At 40.7% G+C, this 26,088-nt stretch overlaps 1 protein-coding gene across 4 annotated transcripts in view; it reads left to right on the forward strand.

The window, feature by feature from the left end:
* Positions 1–26,088, forward strand: part of MCAM (melanoma cell adhesion molecule) — a 146,483-nt gene that overhangs the window by 98,201 nt on the left and 22,194 nt on the right. Inside the window, exons 9-14 of one of the 4 annotated variants that reach the window (XM_077457394.1) lie at positions 12,125–12,237; positions 12,377–12,518; positions 15,781–15,905; positions 18,268–18,421; positions 19,296–19,331; positions 23,894–23,938. In XM_077457394.1, coding sequence (XP_077313520.1) covers positions 12,125–12,237; positions 12,377–12,518; positions 15,781–15,905; positions 18,268–18,421; positions 19,296–19,331; positions 23,894–23,938 — 615 coding nt within the window. The remainder of the gene's footprint in view (positions 1–12,124; positions 12,238–12,376; positions 12,519–15,780; positions 15,906–18,267; positions 18,422–19,295; positions 19,332–23,893; positions 23,939–26,088) is intronic. The other 3 variants (XM_077457396.1, XM_077457395.1, XM_077457397.1) reach the window with 3 other exon arrangements.

The raw sequence follows: 26,088 nt of genomic DNA on the forward strand, positions 1-26,088 counted from the left end.
TCATCGCACTGGCACAGAAACCGAAAGTAACACGCTTCCGGGGGACAGCACCGCCCAAGTCCTATGGCAGCGCTAATGGTCAGTTAGGCAGAGAGACAGAAGGCTGACCCAATCATAGTGGAGAGGCGCTTAGCTGTGCGCCACAAAGCAACACAAAACCCCGCAAATGTAGCATCTTGCCTGCAATCACGAGATTGCAGTGTCATGACGCTTCCATAGTGGACTATGGCCGGCGCCCATGCACAGTGAACTTGAAGACCTTTTTTTTTTTTAAAGGGCCCTTTTTTTTTTTTTTTACTTTTTTTTGTCACTAGCTGGGGGGGGGGGGGGGGGCGGCGCCCATGCGCCCCCTATGGACGGGCCGCCACTGGTAACAGACATCACTTTTAGGACTTCATTGAGGGAACACTTATTTTGGCATATTCTTTGGTAAATGCCTACACACACCATGGAATAATTTTTCAAGTGGGAGGGGCCATAATGTAATTGTTGCACCATGGTTTTGTACATACAGTATTTTACAAAAGTGAGTACACCCCTCACATTTTTGTAAATATTTTATTCTATCTTTTCATGTGACAACACTGAAGAAATTGCACTTTGCTACAATGTAAAGCAGTGAGTGTACAGCTCTTATAACAGTGTAAATTTGCTGTCCCCTCAAAATAACTCAACACACAGCCATTAATGTGTAAACCGCTGGCAACAAAAGAGAGTATACCCCTAAGTGAAAATGTCCAAATTGGGCCCAAAGTGTCAATATTTTGTGTGGCCACCATTTTTTTTCCAGCACTGCATGAACCCTCTTGGGCATGGAGTTCACCAGAGCTTCACAGGTGGCCACTGGAGTCCTCTTCCACTCCTCTATGACCACATCACAGAGCTGGTGGATGTTAGAGACCTTGCGCTCCTCCACCTTCCCTTTGAGGATGGCCCACAGATGCTCAATAGGGTTTAGGTCTGAAGACATGCTTGGCCAGTCCATCACCTTTCCCCCCAGCTTCTTTAGCAAGGGCTCAGCGTCATAACCAGAGGTTGTCTTTGGGAAATAGATGTATGAGTGCTGCCAGCATTGCTACAGAGGTTGAAAGGGTGGGGGGGTCAGCTTGTCACTGCTCAGACCATATGCCACACACTGCATCAAATTGGTCTGCATGGCTATCATCCTAGAAGGAAGCCTCTTCTAAAGATGATGCATAAGAAAGCCCACAAAACAGTTTGCTGAAGACAAGCAGACTAAGCACATGGATTACTGGAACCATGTCCTGTGGTCTGATGAGACCAAGATAAACTTATTTGATTCAGATAGTGTCAAGTGTGTGTGGCGGCAACCAGGTGAGGAGTACAAAGACAAGTGTGACTTGCATACAGTCAAGCATGGTGGTGGGAGTGTCATGGTCTGGGGCTAGATGAGTGCTGCCAGCACTGGGAATCTACAGTTTATTGAGGGAACCATGAATGCCAACATGTACTGTGACATACTGAAGCAGAGCTTGATCCCCTCCCTTTGGTGACTGAGCCGCAGGGCAGTATTCCAACATGATAATGAACCCAAACACACCTCGAAGATGACCACTGCCTTGCTAAAGAAGCTGGGGGGAAAGGTGATGGACTGGCCAAGCATGTCTTCAGACCTAAACCCTATTGAGCATCTGTGGGCCATCCTCAAACGGAAGGTGGAGGAGCGCAAGGTCTCTAACATCCACCAGCTCCGTGATGTGGTCATAGAGGAGTGGAAAAGGACTCCAGTGGCCACCTGTGAAGCTCTGGTGAACTCCATGCCCAAGAGGGTTCATGCAGTGCTGGAAAAAAAATGGTGGCCACACAAAATATTGACACTTTGGGCCCAATTTGGACATTTTCACTTAGGGGTATACTCTCTTTTGTTGCCAGCGGTTTACACATTAATGGCTGTGTGTTGTTATTTTTCAACTACCCCTGGTGTTATTACCAATAAATGTTAGTATCCAATTGTATTTTGTGCATTTAGGAATGAATCCAGCTCTTTTAAAACAATCTACTGAGCTGGTAAGGACTAGTTCTTGAGGGAGTCTATTCCCCATTTTTCACAGCTCTTACTGTGAAGAAGCCTTTCTGTATGTGAAGGTTATGGTCTGAAGGTTAAATCTCTCTTTCTCTGAAAGTATCCCCATGTCTTCTGTAATGATTTGAAAGTGTAGAGCTCTACACCAAGTTCACTATATGGACCACTTGTGTTTGTATACATGTTGATCATATCTCCCCTTAATTGCCTCTTCTTAAGCCCTTGTACACACGGTCGGACATTCTGCCAACCAAATCCGTCGGATTTTGTCTGACGGATTTTGTCCGTCGGATCTTGTCCAAAACTGTTGCATACACACGGTCGGACTAAGTTGTCGAAAAATCCGATCATTCAGAACGTGATGACGTAATTTCGTTACGATGGGACTACGTTCAGGCTAGTAGCCAATAGCTTTGATGTAGGAATTTGATCTGAGAATGCGTGGCACTTTGTCTGATCAAAATTCTCTACACATGATCGGAGTATGTCCGATCGAACCAGTTGGTCGGAAAATTGGGTCCGACGGATATTCCGACGGAATCAGTCCGATGCATACCACACACAGTCGGATTATCCGACAACACGGTCCGATAGGACACATTCCGACGGATTCTCCGACCGTGTGTACAAGGGCTAAGAGAAGTCCAATTCAGCTAATCATTCCTCACAGCTGAGCTCCTCCATGCCTCTTATCAGTTTGGTTGCCAGTCTCTACACTTTCTCTAGTTCGCTGATGTCCTTTTTGTGAATTGATGCCCAAACCTGAACTGCATATTACACATGAGGTCTTACTATTGATTAGTAGGGATGGGCTCAGGCGTGTTCGGATCATAGTCCCAACCCATCTAACCAATCCCGCCAGGAAGCCATTACTGCACACCATCAATCATAGACAGGGAGGCATTTCCTGGCCCGCAGTTGCACATACACACGCCCTGACTATGCTGCTCATGATTGGCGGTGTGCAGTGATGGCTTCCTGGCGGGATTGCTCAGGTGGGTTGGGACTAGGATCCGAACATGCCTGAGCCTATCCCTAATAATTAGTATGGAGGCAAAATGATGTCTATCTCTCTGGAGTCTATACCTCTTATAATCAAATAAAATATTTTGCTATCTTTAGAAACTGCAGCTTGGCATTGCATGCTTATATTAAGTATATGATCTATCAGAACACACAATTCCTTCTCAAAACCATTGACTTCCCCAGCTGTTTTCCTCCTAGAATGTATGATGCATGCATGTTTTTAAAGTACATTTATCAACATTAAACCACATAGATGATCAATTAAATAGTGCATTGAAGTCGGCTTGTAAATTGGAGATGACCTGTAGGGACATTATTCCACTGTATAGTCTGGTGTCATCTGAAAACATGGAAATTATACTTTTAATCCCAGACGCTATATCATAAATATGTTAAAAAAAGTAAGGGTCGCAACACTGAATCTTAAGGTACAACACTGATAACCTTAGACCATTCTGAGCATGAATCATTAATCACTACTCGCTGAAGCTTCTAGCTAGTTTTTTTTATCCATTTATAAACTGCTTTTTTTAAGCCTGTAGACTTTAACTTACATATTAGCTGTGTGTGGGGAACTGTGTCAAATGCATTTGCAAAATCCAAGTATACTATGTCCACAGCCACTCCTTCTAAGTTTTTGCTTTCCCCCTCAAAAAGAATCCGTGCCTACTATTGCATAAAAGATTTTTTTTTTTAGCAAAAACTCTTCTAAGTATTCTATTATGAAACTCTTAAGTATCTTACTGACTATAGAAGTAAAACAAACTCGTCTGTAGTTACTTGGTAAAGACTCACATGTTAAATATAGGCACCACATTGGCCTTATGCCAATCTGGTGGTACTTTGCTAGTCATTAAAGAGTCCCTATTTAGATAAAATAAGAGTCCTTTATTTACCTTTATTTTGTCAAAGTGTTTCTGGACCATGTCAGTTTTGAGTCATAGTAGTTAATTTAGGGCTGTGTCAATATGATCCCCATTAAGGACTTGAGCTTCCCCATTTTCCTTTGTAAACAGTACACAGAGCTGAAGGCGGTATTAATAAATGTTCCTTCTCATTGTTCCCAGTCACTAACTCTGAATTATTTTTTTAAAGGGCATACATGCTCAGACCTGACCCTTTTTACTATTATGTATTTGAATAATTATTTGGGGTTTGTCCTACTATTATTTGCAACCTGTCATTTGTTTTAAATTTGTGTGGGCTTCATTTCCTTTTTACGTATTCTATTATATTGTTTGAAACTTTTAAACTATGACAGTGTTCCTTCATTTTTATATTTTTTAAATGCTCTTTTCTCATTATTTTAACTTATGAGCAACATATATTTTTTTTTTTGCCTTTTAAACGTATTGCGCATGGGAATATGTTTTGCAGTGCGTTTGCATACAGTTGATTTGAAGCATTCCCATTTCTGTTCTGTGTGCTGTAATGACAACATTCCTCTCCAGTCCTAACTACTTATTTATTTCTGTGAAATTTCAGCTACCTTATGGCTAGATTCCACTAGTGTTGGTCCTCTGGATCACTTTTTAGAGGATGTTTGACAGGTGGTTAGGAGACATTATGTAATCTGTTTTAACCCCTAAAAGCATTCACCACCACATTACAACCATGTACATTGCACATGATTGTGGCACGGCCCCATTCACTTGAATTAATCATGTTTGGCAGTATTGCCTGCCAGTTATGGCAGGAGGTTTAATATTTGTGTACACCCCCACCTGCTGCTTTAAGGCTTGTAAAAATGCACCAAAAAAGAGCTGTCCCCCTACCCCCCCCCCCCCCCAACTGCAAATGTAAATGAGACCTTAGGTAGTAAATAGAGCAGATACTGCTGGTAGTGCTGGTAGATATGGGTACTACATTCTTATTTTCTTAGCAAACACATGATGAAGTAATGTAACAAAACCAGTAGAACCCACCCTACACTTGGTGAAAAAATAGGGTCAGCTAGGAAGGAGACTGGAAGTATGTGCACCACTAACAGTCATTTTGAGAGCTGTTTTTTGGGGATGTTGCAGAGAATATAGCAACATATTTAATACACATAGCGCTTGGTACACTTGCCATAAGTGAGTTGATATATTTGTTTTTCTATTCACTTCAATAAATAGAATTATGCTATGGTTTTGTTTCCTGTATACTATATTATATGAGTCTGGAGACGAAGTTTGAAGAAAGAAAAATTGTCAGATTGCATCTGGGTCTCAAATACAAACATTATGTGCTTTTGTGACATTCTTTAATTAAAAGATCAGTCATCTGGTGAGTTGTTCCCACTGTCAGTTGGTGGAGCTTTCTTTTCTGTACTGGGTGGGATCACAAGAAAAAAAGAACAATAAGCACATGAAATATTCACAGTTTATTTTGGTGGTTGCCAACTTATGGGGTATAGGGGCCTCAACTGCGGCTCATGACATAACCAAAGGGCTGCACATAAGGCCCCTTTCACATGGGGCGGACTGCGATTAGATCACCAGGGGATCTGTCCACTGATCCCCTGCTTATCTGAGCAGAGCGGGTTGCTGGCAGGTCTGTGTCTGCTCATTTTATGCAGAGCAGACATAGACATAGCCCAATCTGCACTATGGGCGGTCGGATGTAAATAGGCACAAGTCCATTCACACCCGCTGGTCCATAGGGGTAAATGGACCTTCTGATCAGTTCTGTCTGAAAAACTGACAGGCAGACCTGACTGGAAATGTGCTGCAGAATACAGTGAGAGACTGCTGTCAAATGAGACTAGCAGAGATCACGGCTGCTAAATTTTTTACAAATCAGCGATCCCATTCCCACTAAAAATTTCTGGGGTCGCATGTGGTCCTTGCGGACCTGCGGTTTTATGTAGTTCTTGTGACTAAAGTTCCCTGCTGAAGATTAAGATTATGGCCAATAGTCTAGTATACGTTTGATGGCAATGTAAGTTACAGTGGTGCTAAATGTTCTCTCATAAGGACGCTGGAAGGTAGGCACCTGAGCACATTTAGTACATCCTAGGCCCACTTATTTGCCAAAAGTTATAAATCCTTATCTATTTTCAAATGACATGTAGCTGTCTGTGAAATTAGTGAGAACATTAACTGTCTGTTGCCAGCAGGCCTGACAAGAGGGAGAGATATGATATGCCACAGTTTCGGGGGCCCAGGCCTCTGACTGGGACTGGGCTGTCCTGGTTTGTAGATTTAAAAACTGTACACAAAGCAGGTCATTACCTCCCCAAAAACTGAAAATGGAGCCTGCAGCTTTATTTTTACCAGCCTACAAGTTACACCTTGCAGACTGGTAAGCATCTGCAAATCGAGGACATCATGGACTGGATTACATCTCTAATTGTTATACAGAAAAATGGAAAAGTGATTCGTTCTGTAATCAAGCCCTTATAAACATGTGGCCTTTAAATGGTTTTAATATATTTTTTATATTTAGACATCCTTATTGATATGTATATGCCCCCAGCACTGAAAAAAGCTAAAAAGCCACAGCTCCCTAATAGTTAATCTAAATCAAGTATTCTCTGTCACTGGCTTTGAACCTTTTTAAGACCATGGCCTGGTAAATTTTTCCAAAACATTCCATGCCTCCCCATCAGTAAAAAGAAAATTGTGTGAATAAAGACAATATTTGAAATTCTAAAACATTTTGGGTGTGGCTAGGTGCCACTTTGGGGGGATGAAGGTTCTGGAGGGGGATGGGGGACTCTGCAGCAGACTCGATGACCTTGTAGGGGATGGGTTTTCTGGAGAGAGCAGGGGGCAGTTGTGGGGGATAGGGTCTCTGGAGTGGGCGGGGGATCTCTTCGGAAGGTTGGGGTTTTGTAGGGGAAATGTGGAAAAGTGAAGGGCAGTGTGGGGGCTGGGGGGCACTGTTGGATATTGTTGGGGGCACCTTGGGGCCCCTTGAGGCTTTGCATTAAGTTAGGGGGGCACTGCAGGCAACGATGGGAGTTTAGTGACCCTATGGGAGCTCAGAAGCACTCTGGGATATTTGGGGTTCTGTACATGGCCACAGGTCCAGGAGAAAGGAGGCCAAGGTCCAGTGGTTGAGAACCACTGCTCTAACATAATCCCTAAAACAAGCACAAAGGAAATTCATTGTTTATTTTTTTTGTGCATACTTTATTATTGTCCTGAAAAATACTGTATAAATAATGAGGATGTCTGAATGATGGAAGCTCTTAGTAAAACATACAGGCATTTTCCAGCACAATGCAATTTCTGTTTGCAAATGGGAGAAAGACCATAATGTTTTTTAGCGAAAAAAGAATTACAATGGAGACCACAGTTAGCTTTAGCTGTGTGTATGACATATTAAAAACAAGCATTGTGAAAGAGCTGATTTACAGTTTCATGAGCAGTTGTGGTAATATAACACACACTACAATGTGTGTTACTCTTTGTTGTGCCAGCTTAGTCATTATGAATGGGCTACCAACACATGGCCACTGGCAAAAAAAAAAGATCCCACATGACCATTTCTTTGCAAAGCAGTGGACTACAAAACATGGCACATACTCTATGGTGCAGCTGTGCATTGATCTCTGCCATACAGTGTAAAGGGTATTGATTGCCATTGCAAATAGAACAGGCGCTTTTTATGTTGCCACAATGCACATGTGTGAATAGGGCCCCAAACTGTGTTTGAAACAACAGCAATATTTTTTCAGTTGTTCACTTTTCAATTGTAAAAGGTACCAAAACCTGCATTTTTTTAACAACCTAAAACTTGGTTGACTTGGAATGAATATCATGCTTGGTCTTAGTGGCATGCGAGTCATTGGAAGACACAGACATTTCTCAATGTCTGTCCTGGTCTCGTGTCTCCTGCCAATATAAAAAGGTTGTGGAAGGATTTAGACCTTAATAACATTGGTGGTATCAAATGGTGCATGCTAACAATGTATAAAGTCCTTTTAATACGCTGAATACAGATTTGTTTTCAATCTATACTAAATCGCTTAAATTGCCACTTGTTTGGGATTTAAAAAAGAATAATGAATGGTTGCTACAAAGTCTCCGGTGAAAGAATGAACAGTAGATGAAGGAGCACTAGTTATCCTTCCTTTGTTTTATAGGTTACAGTTGAAGAACATGGTAATCAATTATGTCAGATGGGTAGTATTAAATATTAAAAAGATAACCGTGAACAGCTGTTTAAGGACATGTACAAAGTATTGCCAGGTGCACTGTGTATTCGATACTTAGTTACATTTCCCACAGCAGTTCCATTATTAGCATATGGAGCTACTTGGATAAATGCATTCTTTCCTTTAACCTACTATGATCTGAGAAAAATTGAAAGGAACATTCACTGGGCATCCTATTTTAATTCTTGTGTATATATATATATATATATATATATATGGAGTCTCAAATAACAAATATACTATATATATATATATATATATATATATATATATATATATTTTTTTGCCCCTGTTATTATAATCCAAAAAGTACATAGATTACTTGAACTCTATCCCGTGCACATAAAAACAGCCTCTAAAGATGCCCATGTATTATTTTCCTTCAGAAAATTGCACAAACATAAATATAAAAAAAGGCATATAAATAATTTATAACCCACACTTACAGCACCAACTGGCGATGCAGATTGCCTATTCTGAACAAAAAAACTGTTTTCATTTATGTATTTTTTTAGTTTAAGAACTAAATTTAAGGAGTCAAATACATATTCTTTAGGCAGGGTTCACACCGCTGCGATGCGGGAACGCCGCGAATCCGCGGCGTTTTCCCGCATCGCATTACTCCCGCCGGCAGTTCACACTGCCCTATGCGGACGGCTGGGAGTGTCAATGATATGTTAATGACACCCCCAGATCCGTCCGCATATCGCAGTGCGATCTGCCGACTCGCACAGGAATCGGATCGCATGGTGTGAACCCCCATGCGATCCGATTCTGTTGCGGACCAAAAAAAGGGTCCCGTGCGAGTTTGCTGCGGGACCGATGCGAATTCAGCCATACTATCTGTATGGCTGTACTCGCATCGCTACGGAGATCGGATGTGATTTGCGGTGCGAATCACATCCGGATCTCCCCCCGCAGCAGTGTGAACCCAGCCTTAATGTATTTAAAGAGGGAGTCCACTGGAAAAATAATTATTAAAAGCCAGCAGCTATAAATACTACAGCTGCTGATTTTTAATAAATGGACACTCACCTGTCCCAGGGTCCAGCAATGTCGGCAGCCGAGGCCAATTGATCACTAGGCTTTCGGCTGCTACCGCCACCATTCTCGGTGAAGGAATCAGGAAGTGAAGCGTTGCGGCTTCACTTCCCGGTTCCCTACTGCGCATGCGTGAGTCGCGTAGCGCAATCGGAATGGTCCGCGCTGTCTCTGAGACCCGTGTGTGTCCCAGCAGACAGCGTGCCGGGACAGGAAGAAGCATAGACTCCCGTAGGAGTCTATGCCCGGAAGTGGGTGCAAATACCTGTCTTAGACAGGTATTTGCACCCCCCTCCCCACTGAAAGGTGCCAACTGTGACACCAGAGGGGGGGAGGGTTCCGATGAGTGGAAGTTCCACTTTAGGGTGGAACTCCGCTTTGAAAACATATGCAGTTACCTTCAATCCTACTTCATATAATATTGCATTCATTATCAGCTTGAATTGCAGATCAGACTTAGCCTGGTAGTGACTATACAGACTGCTCAAATATAGGAAAAAGAAACGTTGATACAGTCATGGCCAAAAATACTGGCACCCCCTGCATTTCTGTCAATTAATGCATCACTTCACCTAGAAAAATGTTTAGGCATTCTCATGTTTATTTCTTTTGTTTGTATTGGTATGACAAAAAAATTGAGAAACAAAAAGCCAAATCTGACACATTCCACGCAAAACTCCAGAAATGGGCTGGATAAAATTATTGGCACCTTCTCAAAATTGTAAGAAATAATTGCATTCCAAGTTTGTGATGCTCCTGTAATTTGTAATTAAACTCACTGTATCAATTAACAGGTTCTGACAATATAGAAATCACACTGGCCACCAGGTAAAATGGTGAAAAATGTACTCAACCTTTCTTTTGTGTGTCTGAGGGGGTTATTTACAAAAGGCAAATCCACTTTGCACTGCAAGTACACTTTAACCTCCCTGGCGGTATGATTAGTTCTGGTTTTAGGTGCTGAAAGCGGTACAATTATTTTGCATGGAAATTTGGCGTCTTATATTGTAGTCCTGTAATTCTTAGGAATAACTCTCTTAAATCTGTTCAAACAAGAGTCTAGCAGACATCCCGGGTATGATAAAGTTTCTAATATAATAAATAATAATAAAAATCATTCAATAATGTAATCAAACCCTAAAACACTGAAAAGGGGACGCTTTTTGGTTGCTATTGACAATCTCCAAATTTCAGGCAGAAAAAACAGTATTTATAATATAAAAAGTGCATGCAGGGCATTGCACAGACCACTAGGGACAAAGGGGGTGTGTATTTTTTAATACAGTACTGTAATCTGTAAGATTGCAGTGCTGTGTGTGTTTTGTGTCTTTTTACTTTTTTGAATTTGCCGCCGTTCTCCGCTCCCATGCGCCGTAACGCCGCAGGGAACGGAGCTCGGCGGCATTTGGCACTGTGAATCGAGTGGAGGACAGCTCGATCACACAGAGCGGAGGTCATCGCTGGATCCAGGGGATAAGGTAAGTAACTCTCCCTGTGTCCTCCCCTGCATCCAGCGATGCTATCCCGAGTCTGGCTTGGGGTTACCGCTCCTGTTAGTAAAATCCCAACCCGAGCCAGACTCGGGATTACCGCTAAGGGGGTTAAAGTGCACTGAAAGTGCACTTGGAAGTGCAGTCGCTCTAAATCTAAGGGGTAGATCTGAAATGAGTAGAAGCTCTGCTGATTTTATCATCCAATCATGTGCAAGCTAAAATGCTGTTTTTTATTTTGCTTGCATGTCCCCCTCGGATCTACAGCGACTTTACTTTCAAGTGCACCTGCAGTGCAAAGCGGATTTTCCTTTAGTAAATAACTCCATCTGTGTGCCAAATGGAGCATGGAGAAGAGAAAGAGCAGCAATGAATTGTCTGAGGATTTGAGAACACAAATTGTGGAAAAGCATGGGCAATCTCAAAGTTACAAGTCCATTTCCGGAGATCTTAATGTTACTGTGTCCACTGTGCGCAACATTGTCAAGTAGTTTACTGTCCATAGCATTTTAGCTAATCTCCCTGGATGTAGACAAAAGAGAAAAATGTATAATTTGCCCATGACTGTAGGTGCATGTAATGGCTGCTGAAATTTTGGATAATAAAAGAAGAAACACTGACACAAAACCATATTTGCAGCTATAAAGTCACACATTTGGGGAGCTGGAAGGAGGCAGAGCTGAAAAAAACTTTAAAGCTGAACTCCAAGAATTCGGACACTTTTTAAAATGTACTGGATTATCATAGGTTAAGTCAAAGAGGTGCATGCCACCTTGTGTAATTATCTCTTTAATTTACACTTTAAATTTTTACTGAGTGCCAGGAGCAGCTCCTGCTGCTGTATGAGAAGGCGGCGTCTTATCCATCGGAGTGCCAGGAGTTTAGTGATAGCTGTACTCCCTGTGCTCAATAAAACTGTCAGTTGAAGATAAGAGATCCAAAGTGGTATAGTTAGCCAGCACATACTATTTGAAAGTGGCTGAATTCCTGAAATTCAGCTGTAGAATGCTAAATGTTGTACAAGCATGCATAATTTTGGATGCTGCTTAAAGTTTTTTTTTTTTTTTGGAAAAATGCATTTCTTTCTTGCTCATTCAGAGACACAGGAAGTTGTTCACTTTCGGGTTATATTTCCACCTACAGGAAGATGAGGTGAATGACTTCCTGTGTCCCTCAAGAGAAGGATTTTTTGGTGAGTGCATACATTGTATTATTTTTAAACAAACTGAAATACTATTTGACAACTAAAAGATTTTTAAAAGTAGCATGCATAATCATTTGGTTTGATGTTCTCACTGTTACTTTAAGTGGTACAATTATCTTCAGGTCTTCAAACATTTATGATATAATTACATTTCTGTTCTTTTTTTTTTCTAGTCCTGGATCCTCCTGTGCTGCCCCAGTCTCCTGTTGCTGTCGATCTTCAAAGTAAAATGACGGTTTCCTGTCAAGCGAATGCATCAAATGAAACTGTAGTCCACTGGAAACATGTTAGTGAATCTCTAGCTTAAAAGCCTTTAGTAGCATACAGTGTTCCATTTACCAGTCTTATACTGGTATTGACCAGGCTAATGTACATGTCAAGGCAACAAATCTTTGAACTGAAAATTTATTTTTTATGTCTACTAGGACGGAAATACCATTGCAAATGGGCCTGTGTTAAACCTGGATTTTGTAGATTACAGTGCTGCGGGACTTTATACTTGTGTGGTTGACCTTCTTGATGTTACAGGAATGACTACGAGCAAAGACATAAGTATCGCTGTGCAAGGTAACTAAAGTCGTTATTCATGATAGATAAATAGATTAGTTTGCAGTTTTTTTTTACATGCATTAGTTACCTTACCCCTTGATAATGTTTTGTATCAAAGTGTTCAGTTTACAAAAATAAATATCTCTTTGATGCAGAATTGTTATATATTCTTTTAAAATTACGTATAAAAAGCCTAGAAAGCCATTATTTTATTTACATGTGGAATATCTCCTTTTTCTAACCTTTACACATCATAAAAATACACTGTTAATGCTAGCAGTGCTTGTAGGAGTGAAAAACCATGTGATATCTGCGTAAATTGGCTTTTACATAAAGAATTCCACAAAATCAATAGTATAACATACAGATCCATGAACTAAACCCAGTAGTAAATAAAAATAAATAAATAAACCAAGCAAATGGCACATAATAGTTATGCTCCATACACATGGTCGGATTTTCAGAAAATCCAACCGTGTGTGGACTCCATTGGACTTTTTCCGTCTGATTTGCTGACGCACAAAGTTTGAGAGCAAGATCTAAAATTTTCCGACAACAAAATCAAATAAATTCTGATCTTGTGTAGACAATTGCGACGGACAAAGTGCCACGCATGCTCAGAATAAACTAAGAGACGAAAGTTATTGACTACTGGCCCATTTATAGTCCCGACGTACGTGTTTGACGTCACCTCGTTCAGAACGATCGGATTTTCCAACAACTTTGTGCGACCGTGTGTATGCAACACAAGTTTTGGCCAAAATCCGATGGATTTTGTTGTCGGAATGTCTGACCTTGTGTATGGGGCATTAGTGTTGTTCGAATTGTTTGGCCTGGAGCATGATTTCGGGCTGAACATTGGCTGTTAGGCCCGTTCGTCCAACACCCAGATTTGCATAGTGCATTTTATGCTCTGGAAGCCGGGAAGCCAGCCACGGCGTCCTTAACAACCGATGAGCCATAAGCTATCAATGGGTTTCCCCACTGACAGCTGAATAAAAAAAAGAGGAAAAAACTGTGTGGGCCCCCCCCCCCCATTCTATACCAGGCCCATAAGAAAACAGCATGAGGTCCCCCTCAAAATCCATACCAGACCCTAATCTGGACATGCAGCCTGGCAGGTCGGGGAGTTGGTGCTTTGGGGCGGGGGGCTCTGCATCCTCCCCCCCAAAGCACCTTGTCCCCATGTTGATAGGGACAAGGGCCTCATCCCCACAGCCATGGCCAGTGGTTATGGGCGTCTGTAGGCAGGGGGACTTATCAGAATCTGGAAGCCCCCTTTAACAAGAGGACCCCCAGATCTTGACCCCCTCCCATGTGAATGAATATGGGGTACATAGTACCCATACCCATTCACCAAAAAAGTGTCAAAAAGTAATGAAAACACAGAGACAATTTTTAACAATTCCTTTATAAAAAAAATAAAAAAAAATAGTGTCCCCCAATGTAATCCATCATCAATCACACCGCACACCCCACCCAAAAAAAAAAAACATTCCTGCTGTCTATTAAGGCTGGCCGCATACTCCGCCGCTTAACAGTTCATATATAAGTAAGGAGCGGAGCCACCTGGGGATGTTACCTAGTGGCACTGCCCCCTTGTGATGCTGCCAACCTAGCATGCATCTGTCTGTGATGCAAGGGAGGCAGTGCGCCCAGGTGACGTTGCCAGGTAACCCCGCCCTTACCTACTGTATATAAGAACTATCAAACAGCGGAGCCTGCAGTAGGTGGCCAGCCTTCGTAGACGATGGGAGCGTTTTTGTTTTTTTATTTTTCTGGTACAGCAGTGTTATGATTGATGATGGATTTACATCAGGGGGCGCTATTTTTTTATTTTTTAATAAAGGGATTGTCAAAAACTGTCCCTGTGTTTTTATTACTTTTTGACACTTTTTTGGTGAATAGGTTGGGATACTATGTACCCCATACTCATTTACATAAGGGGGGCGGGATCTGGGGCTGCCCTTTTTTAAAAGCCCAAAGCACCCCCCCATTGTTGAGGGCATGGGGTCTGGTATGGTTCAGGAGGGGGTGCTTGCTTGCACCCCCCTTTCCTGACCTGCCAGGCTCCATGCTCGGATAAGGGATTGGTATGGATTTTGGAGGGGCCCCCACTCTGTTTTATTTATTTATTTTTTCAATTGCAATCGCTAGTCAATTCAAATGTGATTTTGTTTTCTTTAGAAATGTAATTTTTGCGACAGCATGTTCTATGCATGCTACAGATGCGCCATTTTAGACTAAGGGGACCCCCCAGGCACTATATTTAAAGGAATTTTTCATTTTTATTGTTACACTTTAGGCATCATTAAAATCGCTTTTCCTGAAAAACGATTGTTTTTAAAAAATGGGGGTGTTCGACCCATCTCTAATAATAATAAATATACTGTATGCTTTTATGAATTAACAATATACAGGCCTAAAGAGCCAAAGTAACAGTGCCTCCTAATAGCCCACTCCATAAGCAAAATATAGTCACCCGTCTTAGCTTCCCCTTCGCTGCCTCTCTGCCTCACCAGGTAGGTAGTAAGGTATTGGTGTATACTGTATGTGACCCAAGTGGCCTGTAACAAGACCCTTACATTGTCTTGTAATGGGACAATGACATCATCCACCTGGGTAAGCTTTAACTCCATCTAACACTAAAGTTATTTGGAGAGGTGGCAAGGGAGCGAATATCTGTACCTTGCTGGAGGGTGCCTGGACAGGAGACATTGTCAATCTGAATGGGTAGGTGACAGTGTCCCTTTCATAAAAAAAAAAACTCAGAAGCAGAGCTCTGAACCCAAAGCACCATAAATCATAGCAACTACCAGAATTTACTGTTGAGGTCAGACCAGTGCAAGATGGCATCTGAATAGTTTCTATAGGCAACACACATTGCATTTGGTGTTTTGCTCCTTGCTTGTATTTTATTGTAGATCTCAGAAGGAATCAAAACATGAAGCCCTTTTCACAACCCATAACTATGCAAACTATTTTTCTTTGTAAATAGCATACATAACTTGTGCTTCAGTCTGCTATCAGTATCTTGTCAGCAATTATCAGATATGAAGTATTAGTCATGCTCATATGATGATAAAGTCCCTGCATGTGTTCATTGTAAAGTCCCACTTGTTTTACTGAGGGCATGGTATGGACTTTCTCATGAATTTCTGCATGTTTCATCTTTAGTCACATGGCTTTACAATTAGACCTAACACTCAAAATGACTGCCGGGTATAAGGAGAACTTTAGAATTCCTAGATCATGCATCCTGTTTTCATATTCCTTGCAGGAAGTCCTCAGGTATCTGTGACTTCACAAGTTATAGAGGTGCAAGATGGTGAAACCGTGACTACGAATTGTACAGTATTTGGTTATCCACGACCCCTGATCACTTGGTATATTAATGACACAGAGGTAATTGAGCTTTCCCCCATTTTTAAAACAATGTTCCTACATATATGGTCTAAATCCTTTCTATGCACCATGGTTATTCACCTGCCAAATGATTTGTGATTATGATTAGCCAATCTTGTGATTTAAATACCTCTACCACAATGCACAGCCATCACCTCTGTACATTAAGCAGTGAGCTTACTACCAGCCTGCTCAATGAACAGTGTGTCAGTATAATTATTTCTCTCCAGTAGGCAGAGAGCTATTTCTCTCCCAAGAATGACTGGTCCAAATTACAAATATAAGTATTTCAACAGTATTTGGCTGTTAGCCTATGTTCCATTATATTCTGACTTGTGCTCTTTGGAAATCTAAGAATAAAACATTTCTTTGACAGTTTTGCATCTTTTACTCGTTTTAATGGTGTTTACTGAAGTATGAGCTATGTGAGTTTGTCGTACTAGTATGGCTTGGAATGCAGCTACATATTACTATATGACTTACTTACAACTGGATCTTTATGGTGATACTTGGCTAAGTGTGGGGCTTTATGGAAGAATTAGAAGATTAAAATGGTGGCTGTGTCTAGTAAAACATAATCAGAAAATTAACAATTTGACAACTATCTAGAAATGTCCATAACCAAGGACTGTATTAGCCACTTTAGAGACAACAAATGGACAATGTAGGACCACTGAGTAGTACACAGATAGTCAAAGATTTAGAGATGTTACCATATTAGCCCCATTCATTTGCATGCATTGCTGTTATCATTTGACCTGGCACAAGTAAAGTTTAACTATTTTAATCTTAAAGCTAAACTTCTTCACATTTTATTTATACACTGTTGCCCCAGTAAATAATAATGATTCACAGGCAGAAGCCTGAGACAGGAACTTTGGTAATCCCAGATAGAAAGAAGCCATTTAGTGAGAGGACTGTAAATAAGTAAAGAAGAATCGGACAGGGCCTAAAGTTTTTCCAAGGTGACAATAATACTGAAGTGCACAGACCTTGTGGCTCCTAGGTCCAGGTTGTCCAAGGTACCAAACTCTTCCAAGTCAAAATTTCAGTGGGCAAGTGGAAGTTCCAGCAATTGACAGCTGAATGATGTTAAAGGGCAGGTCAGGTTCACTTTAACTGCTTCCTGTCTGCTATCTGTATATAAATGTTTCTGAGTACAATATATTGTCTGATTCGTCATAGATCTTGATCATACGATCATTGTGGCAGCTATGTATAGTGATCATAGGGTTTTGTTCATGAACAGGCCAATGCCGGCCAACACAACACAAAGCGGAAAAGGCATACAGTATTTGGCTAATTAAGAGATATACAACTGGTAACTAAAAAAATATATAAAACTATATAAGTTGTTTAATGTAAATTGCACATTTTTCACATTTGTGTCCATTTGTCAGTTTATAATAAAATAACATGAACATGGTATTGATAAATCAGTATTTGGGAAAAAAAAAATCTTGATATGTCCATGCAAATTATTTGGGTAGACAAATTAGACATAGATCAGTATGAAGGAGGATGTCCCTGTGACGGCTCATTCATAGCATCCCAAGGTATGGAAATAAGTGGCAACCTCAGCCTGGACTCCTGGGGGCATGGCCTGGCTGGAGTCCAGGCTGAGGTTGCTACTTACTACCATACCCTGGGATGGTATGGATGTGTGGTCACAGGGACACCCTCCTTCATACTGAGCTATCTTAGGAGTCAGGACAGGTTCCTTCCCGACCAGCACTCCCAGTGGTGGATGTATAGGATTGATACCCTCTTTAGTGAGCCTGAGCGGCACATGATACAGGTCTCTTGGGTCACAAATTAGTCATAAATTTAGGCCAAGTTCACACTGGTGCACTCTGGTTTGGCTGCAGAACAGGTGTATCCGTGGTAGGTTGTGTGTTTTTGCCACATTTTCTGAAAGTACACCAAAGTGTTCAGTATGCAGAACTTTTGTTGTGCTTTTAGAAAACGCAGCAAACACGTTTCTCATAGAAGTCTATAGGACCATGGCGAAAATTGTCGGTAACATGCACGAAACCGAGGATACATTTGCATTGCGGCCAAACCGCAGTGCACCAATGTGGACCTTGCCTTTCAGCTAGGATCACCAATTGTTACTGGATGCTGTTAAATTTAATCTGGGCATCCTGACTTCATTGACATTTGGTCACGAATGGGATAAAGCAGACACAATCTCTATTGGTATGATTGACTAATTCTATTTTAGTCTCAGAATTCTCCATTAATACACATTATGACATTTACTTTAATAACATTATTTGGTATGCAGTATTGTCTGTGTGGGTAGTTCTAATAATGTTCTTTTAGTGTATCTCAGGGATTTTCATGCTGTATGTTTTGACAGGTAACGTCTCAAGCTGTCATTTACGACATCAAAGATAATGAATTGAAAAGCGAACTCACCTTAATGGTCCACAAAGATTTCTTTAATCAAAGTCTCAAATGTGTGGCCTTCAATCGGTTCAACAGCAGCACTGCATATATCCAGCTATTGGAAAGTGAGTCATTGTATGTTTGCTTGCATGTATGTGTATGTTTGCATGTAAAATTACTTTTTCCATCTGAAAAAGAAACGCTTGTGTCTAATTTCTGTGGCTTGTTTGTTAGCGAAGAATGTTTATTAGACTTAACTTTCCTCAACTGATCAGTTATAGAAAGATGTTGTTGGAATTAATTGCCAATTTTGATTTGAATATCTCAAAAACACCAGCGTTGAGATCTCCATAGCCAAGGTCCAGGTTCTTCTATCCCCAATTCTTTTCATATGTCTTCATTTTCTGTAATGTAAAACAAATACAAAAAAAATCATCAGGTTGAATTTCATTCTGCTTTGTGATAACCATGGTATGCATCAGAGGATGCAGCTACATAAACTGTACCACTGGAGGTCCCTAAAAATGTAAACTTGAAAAAGGATTCTTCTTATGTACATACTAGAAATCAGAATGAACATGGTGCAGCAGCCGGTGCGGGACAGAGGTTCTGTCCTTTTCCAAGCTGGTGGGTCCCAGCAATTACTGACCATATTTTATAAATTTGGGGTTTTAATTTAGTTAAATTTTAATTGTTTCCACAGAGGAGTTCTTTCCAAAAAAATGTAAACGCTTTTTTTTAACACCATAGAAGAGATTTATCTTCTGATTCTGTTCTGCCAGTTATATGGACAGGAAGTGAGGGTAAATCTCCCTACTGGGGACACAGACAGCAATTAAATCAAGACAGCACTTCTAAACCTTACTCACACTACTAAAAGAAAATTTTTATTTTGCTGCCTTTGTCCCAATTGGGAGACTTAAAATATATTATATATGCTGTGCACATAGAAGGTGAAAGATACATATCTAACTAAATTCAATTATATTCTTTGAACAGAATCCATGACTACACCTTTTTCAGTCACCAGCTCTGGTATGTATTGGGCAGCAAGAGAACTATGTATAGTGCAAAGTAAAATCTAAATAGAGCAATGCGATGAATGATATTCAGAATGATCTGACCACAGAATATATATATATATATATATATATATATATATATATAAAGCCCTGTGGAATGTCATATCTATATATAATACACTCTTTATCAAATGTGCTTTAAAATGTATGGTTTTTGCTTTCATGAACAAGGAAATGACGTTATGCTGTGGGGCTGGTATGAAATTTTTTCCAGGGCTGGTTTTTATTCCCAGTCCGGCCCTGCCACAGATTATATGCTAAACGGTGCAAAGTAGACCAAGCTGAGTCATATTTTCTGACAAATATAAAGCAATATCTTGTACAAGATCTACACGTTACAAAGCTATACTGTAGTGTAGCTGATACGTTTCATATTTCCATATAATTGATATCTGAATTTTAGGAATCAAATTGAGTTTAATCTCATAGCAGTATATTCCATATAGCAGTGGGATCTAGCAGGAGATGCAGGAATTGGGGTGGGAAAATGTGCATTTTATCCATGGAGCCTGGTAAGTTACTACGTCTAGTAAAATAGAGAAAAGGGTTGATAGGTGCTTTCCATGTACGTTATATACTGCAGTGTGTTTTCATCTCTTATATATCTTGCCTTGTATCCTTGCATGTTCTTATTTGTGACTGATCTTTGCTTTTTATGATTTGTGACTGATTTTTGCTTGTCATTGCTTGCTTCTAGTTCATCTCTTTTGTGCTCTATGCTGGCATAGCTGAGTACTGAAGCTGGACATACATGGACAGAAATTCGGCCAGTTCAACAGGGACCGGGCAAATCCATGTATGGCCGTTTCCAGACATGGGAAGTCAATCTTTTGATTGACTTTTCATGAATGGGCTTGGTATATTTTCGCTCTATCATGGGGGGGCTCTTGCTGTCAGAATAAATTGACACAGTGGGGAGGATTCCTGCATCCCCATCCTATGTATGGCAAGCTTAACAGTTACACTCCTTAGCACAAGCTTCCTCTCACTGACTTGTATTGCAGAGAAGGGGAATTACTGAGAGCACTGGGTCTTATGCTAGTGCCCATTGGGCTGCCTGATACCTTAAAAATTCTAAATATAATATACTGTCCACATATCCCACTAATTATTATAAAAAAAATAAAAAATATATACAGAGTCGTCAGGAATATTTTATTTTTCCAGTCCTTCAATGGGTGTGTTCTTGACATGTGAAGTATAGTATGTAAGAATGCAAAATTGAACTCCTCTTTTATTTACGGTAATTTAATTATTCTATATAGTACTGACTGACTGGTTAAATCATTCCCTGCCCCTCATTCTCTAATTTGGTTGTTATTTAAACAGTTCAGCTCTCATAACTGTACAGTGCCTTGAAAAAGTTCTCATAACCAATGAAATTCTCCAAATTTTTTCGTGTTACAACCAAAAACATAAATGTATTTTATGTGGTAGATACAACACAACACAAAGTGGCACATCATTGTGAAGTGGAAGGAAAATGATAAATGGTTTTCAATATTCTTTACAAATAAATATCTAAAAAGTGTGGCGTGCAATTGTATTCAGCCCCCTTTACTCTGATACCCCTAACTAAAATCTAGTGGAACCAATTGCCTTCAGAAGTCACATAATTAGTAGAGTCCACCTGTGTGTAATTTAATCTCAGTATAAATACAGCTGTTCTGCGAAGCCCTCAGAGGTTTGTTAGAGATCCTTAGAGAACAAACAGCATCATGAAGGCCAAGGATCACACCAGACTGGTCAGGGATAAAGTTGTGGATAAGTTTAAAGCAGGGTTAGATTATAAAAAATATCTCAAGCTTTGAACATCTCTGAGAGCACTGTTCAATCCATCATCCAAAAATGGAAAGAGTATGGCACAACTGTAAATCTACCAAGACATGGCCATCCACCCAAACTGGCAGGCCAGTAGGGATGAGCTGAACACCCCCTGGTTCGGTTTGCAGCAGAACATGCGAACAGGCACAAAATTTGTGTGAACACGCGAACACCATTAAAGTCTATGGGACACGAACGTGAAAAATGAAAAGTGCTCCTTTTAAAGGCTTATATGCAGGTTATTGCCATTAAGTGTTTGGGGACCTGGGTCCTATCCCAGGGGACATGTATCAATGCAAAACACAGTTTTAAAAACTGAAGTTTTTTCAGGAGCAATGATTTTATAAAAGCTTAAGATGAAACAATAAAAACAAAATATTCCTTTAAATATTGTGCATGGGGGGTCTCCTTAGTCTGCCTGTAAAGTAGCACATCTTTGTAATGTGTTTTACTATGCCACAGCTAAATTACATTTCTAAAGGTAAAAATGTAATTCAAAACAGCTTGCGGCTGTAATGTATCCTGGCAATATAATCATTGAAAAACACGGCGTGCCCCCCCCCCCCCCCCGTCCATTACCAGGTCCATTGGGTCTGTTATGAATATTAAGGGGAGCCCCGCCCTTCAGATCTGGTATGGATATTGAGGGGAACCCCATGACAAAATTTTAAATAAAATTGGCGTGGGGGTCCCCTCCAAAATCCCTACCAGGCACTTCAGGTCTTTTATGGATTTTAAGGGGAACCCTGCACCAAAATAAAATAAAAAACGTTGTGGGGTCCCCCCCAAAATCCATAACAGACCCTTATTCGAGCATGCAACCTAGCAGGCAGCAGGAAAAGGGGGAGACGAGAGAGTGCCCCTCCTCCTGAACTGTACCAGGCCACATGCCCTCAACATTGTGAGGTTGCTTTGGGGTCCCCCCCAAAACACCTTGTCCTCATGTTGATGGGGACAAGGACCTCTTCCCCGCAACCTTTGTCCATTCACATGGGGGGGGGGGATCTGGGAGTCCCCTTGTTAAAGAGGGCTTCCAGATTTCGATAAGCCCCCCCAAAATGCTATGTGTGTCGGAAAACTAACATTGCACATCAATCATCCTGAACACACCATCCCCACCATGAAACATGGTGGTGGTAGCATCATGTTGTGGGGATGCTTTTCTTCAGCAGAGACAGAGAAGCTGGTCAGAGTTGATAGGACGATAGATGCAGCCAAATACAGGGCAATCTTAGAAGAAAACCTGTTAGCCCTTGTACACATGGTCGCAGATTCCGACAGAATGTGTCCTATCGGACCATTTTGTCGGATAATCCGACTGTGTGTGGTCTCCATCGGACTGTATCCGTCGGAATATCTGACGGACCAAGTTTTCCAACTTGTCCATAAAATTTTCCCACAAAATGCTCCGATCAGACATACTCCGATCATGTGTAGCCTACTTCGATGGACAAAGTGCCACGCATGCTCAGATCAAGTTCCTAGACCAAAGCTATTGGCTACTAGCCTGAACGTAGTCCCGTCGTAACGAAATAACTTCATCACGTTATGTACAATCGGATTTTCCGACAACTTTGTCCGACCGTGTGTATGCAACAGTTTCGGACAAAATCCGTTGGACAAAATCCAACGGATTTGGTTGTCAGAATGTCCGACCGTGTGTACAAGGGCTTAGAGTTTGCAAAAGACTTGAGACTGGGGCAGAGGTTCATGTTCCAGCAGGACAACAATCCTAAACATACAGCCAGAGCTACAATGGAAAGGTTTACATCAAAGCATATTCATGTGTTAGAATGGCCCAGTCAAAATCCAGATCTGAATCCAATTGAAAATCTGTGGCAAGTCTTGAAAATTTCTGTTCACAGAAGCTCTCCATCCAATCTGACAGAGTTTTGAGCTATTTTGCAAAGAAGAATGGGCAAAAATGTCACTCTCTAGATGTGCAAAGCTGGTAGAGACATCCCCAAAAAGACTTTCAGCTGTAGTTGCAGCGAAAGGTGGTTCTGCAAAATATTGACTCGGGGGCTGAATACAAATGCACGCCATACTTTTCACATATTTATTTGTAAAAAATGTGAAAACCATTTATAATTTTTCTTCCACTTCACAATAATGTGCCACTTTGTGTTGGTCTATCACATAAAATCCCAATAAAATACATTTATGTTTTCGGTTGTTACATGACAAAATGTGGAAAATTTCAAGGGGTATGAACATCAATACATTTTTATTTATTTTTTTATTCAAATAGTCATACAAAACAAAACAACTATGGCTTGGTACAAAGACAAATTGGTCAAATACAGACTATGGCCCCTTTGGCAATATTTTGTCAGTAGAAAAAATTATGAAATAATACATACAGGATATGTTTTGTTTTTGGGACAAACAATACTTTTTTCTTGCAAAATTATTTAAATTTCTCTGCAATCTAAAGTCAAAAGGCATAATAAAACAATACAGTGCAATTTTTTTTTCTAGTTTGGTCAGTGTTAGTTCTAAAACAACTAGTGTTAACAAAGATAAAAGGTGTACATTATGTTGCATATTAAGACTAAAATTACATTCCTTGCACAAAGTATTGCAAAGTTAGTTACAAAAATTAAGCAATTTTTTTCAATTTTGTGCATTTTTAAAAATGTCACAGTAAAAAAAAGGTTAACAAACAAAATTAATATCTAATTTTTTTAGAGTTTGTTTCAACTTGGAGAGACCAAGGAGACTGGAGTACAGCAGGTATTGTACCATATATAGGAGAAAATGACCATGGGTTTATTAAAGTGCATTTAAACCAATTTTTTTAATTAAAATAACAAATAGGTTTATACTTACTTGCTCCTTGCAGTGGTAGGTGGCCGCCTACCTCCTCTTCTGGGGTCTCCCGCTGGCATGCTCCGCTCCTCCTCTTCTCTGTCTGCGCCCATCGCAAACTATGCAATGGGGGCACACATGTGGGCTCACTTGCGAGCTGGGCTGCGTGTGTCCATAGACAAGCACAGTGCAGCTCAGCTTCTCCTCCCACTTCCTCCTTGCAGGGCTTGAGTGACAGCAGCAGGAGACAATGGCTCCCACTGCTATCAGCAAAACCTTTGAGAGGAGAGAGACCTGCAGCCAAGCACAGCACTGGATCGATAGGTAAGTGTTTGGGGGGGCGGACATTAGTATTGGAAGGAATTTTTACCTTAATGCAGGGAAAGCATTAGGGTAAAAAATCTTTAGAGCTTAGAACCACTTTAAAGACAGGTTGTGTCTAACTGTCGTGATCAGTGTTTATGAGTTAATTCAGTGTTTAGGAATGTTAACCTTGTACGTTGGAAATGCTGAGATGTTAAGATGCATGTTGATACGCATGTTGAGTTGATATTTGGATTTTGCTAAGCCCTTTTATACTGTGACTCATAACCCTATATAAGGCTTGAAGATTGGTTAAATACTGAAGATAAAGGATATATATATATATATATATACATATATATATATTCAAAATGGGTTAGCCGCTAGCTGCGGTATACCACAGGAACGGTTGTCAGGTTTTTTCAGTCAATATGTTAATGGTCTGGGGTGAAAAATAAATAGTAACGTTGACATATTTGCTGGTGACAAAACATTTTGTAGCTCTATTAAACTTTATATAGTGAATTATTGAAGAAGAATCAAATAAACATGGATAGCTAAATTGCAAATTAAATGTACTGTTCAAAAATGAAATCTTGAAACATGAACAAAGCATATCTCTCTGTAGTGTGTACTTGTCTTAATTAAGAGCAGTAAGTGTCATTTATATCTGCTGCTTCATTCCTCTGCTATCTGAGTCACCTCCGACAAGTTTTCCTGGCACTAAGAGAAAAAAGGGTGACAGAGCAGGGATCCACAACTGATTGACAGTCTCAGCTATTACTGTGTGTTGTGTGGAGGGGGTGTGGTCTCTTCCCTCCAATCAGCTCTCAGACCTCTCCCCACTGAGCTCTGCAGAGTGTAATGTCAGCTATCCACCCTCTTTTTCTGCATTCTCAGAATCGCTTTAAAATTCAGCACTTGAAATGGATGTAGAGAAGTGATGGACAGGTACAACTTATGTAGGAGAATTTGTTTCATCTCTGTGTATCACCCCGAAGCCAGTCACTTCACTGGGTATATGTAAGATTTTACAACAACTTTAAGCACCCCAGACATATTTTGATGCAATCTCTTACTGTATTTGTAAAAGTATCAAGCATGCAATAATATATAAAATGCACCATTCTAATTGTACACAGAGGCAGTGAGAACACATACCGTATAGCATATAGCAGGGGTCTCCAAACTTTGTAAACAAAGGGCCTGTTTACTGTCCTTCAGACTTTAGAGGGGCCGGACTGTGGCCTTTGAGAGAAGAAAATGTCTTGATGTCAGTAGGAATAAATAACGCCATCATTGGTGTCAGTGGGAAGAATGCTGCCTCATTGTTGGTGTTAGTGGGAGGTATAGTGCCCCTCATTGGTGTCACTGAGGGGAATAGTGTCTATTTGTTAATGTCATTGAGAGGAATAGTGCCCCATTGTTGGTGTCAGTTTGAGCAATAGTGTCCCTCATTGGTGTCAGTGAGAGGAATAGTGTCTGTTTTTTATTGTCATTGAGAGGAATTTCGCCACATTGTTGGTGTCAGTGAGGGGAATAGTGTCTGTTTGTTAATGTCATTGAGAGGCATAGTGCCCTGTTGTTAGTGTCAGTGTGAGGAATAGTGTCCCTCATTGGTGTCAGTGATAGGAATAGTGTCTGGTTGTTAATGTTATTAAGAGGAATAGTGCCCCATTGTTGGTGTCAGTGTGAGAAATAGTGTCCCTCATTGGGGTGAGGGGAGTAGTGTCTGGTTGTTGTTGTCATTGAGAGGAATTGTGCCCCATTGT

This window comes from Lithobates pipiens, unplaced genomic scaffold (genome assembly GCF_037356315.1).
Source record: "Lithobates pipiens isolate NorthernLeopardFrog02 unplaced genomic scaffold, aLitPip1_a1.2 Scaffold_27, whole genome shotgun sequence".
NCBI lineage: Eukaryota > Metazoa > Chordata > Amphibia > Anura > Ranidae > Lithobates > Lithobates pipiens.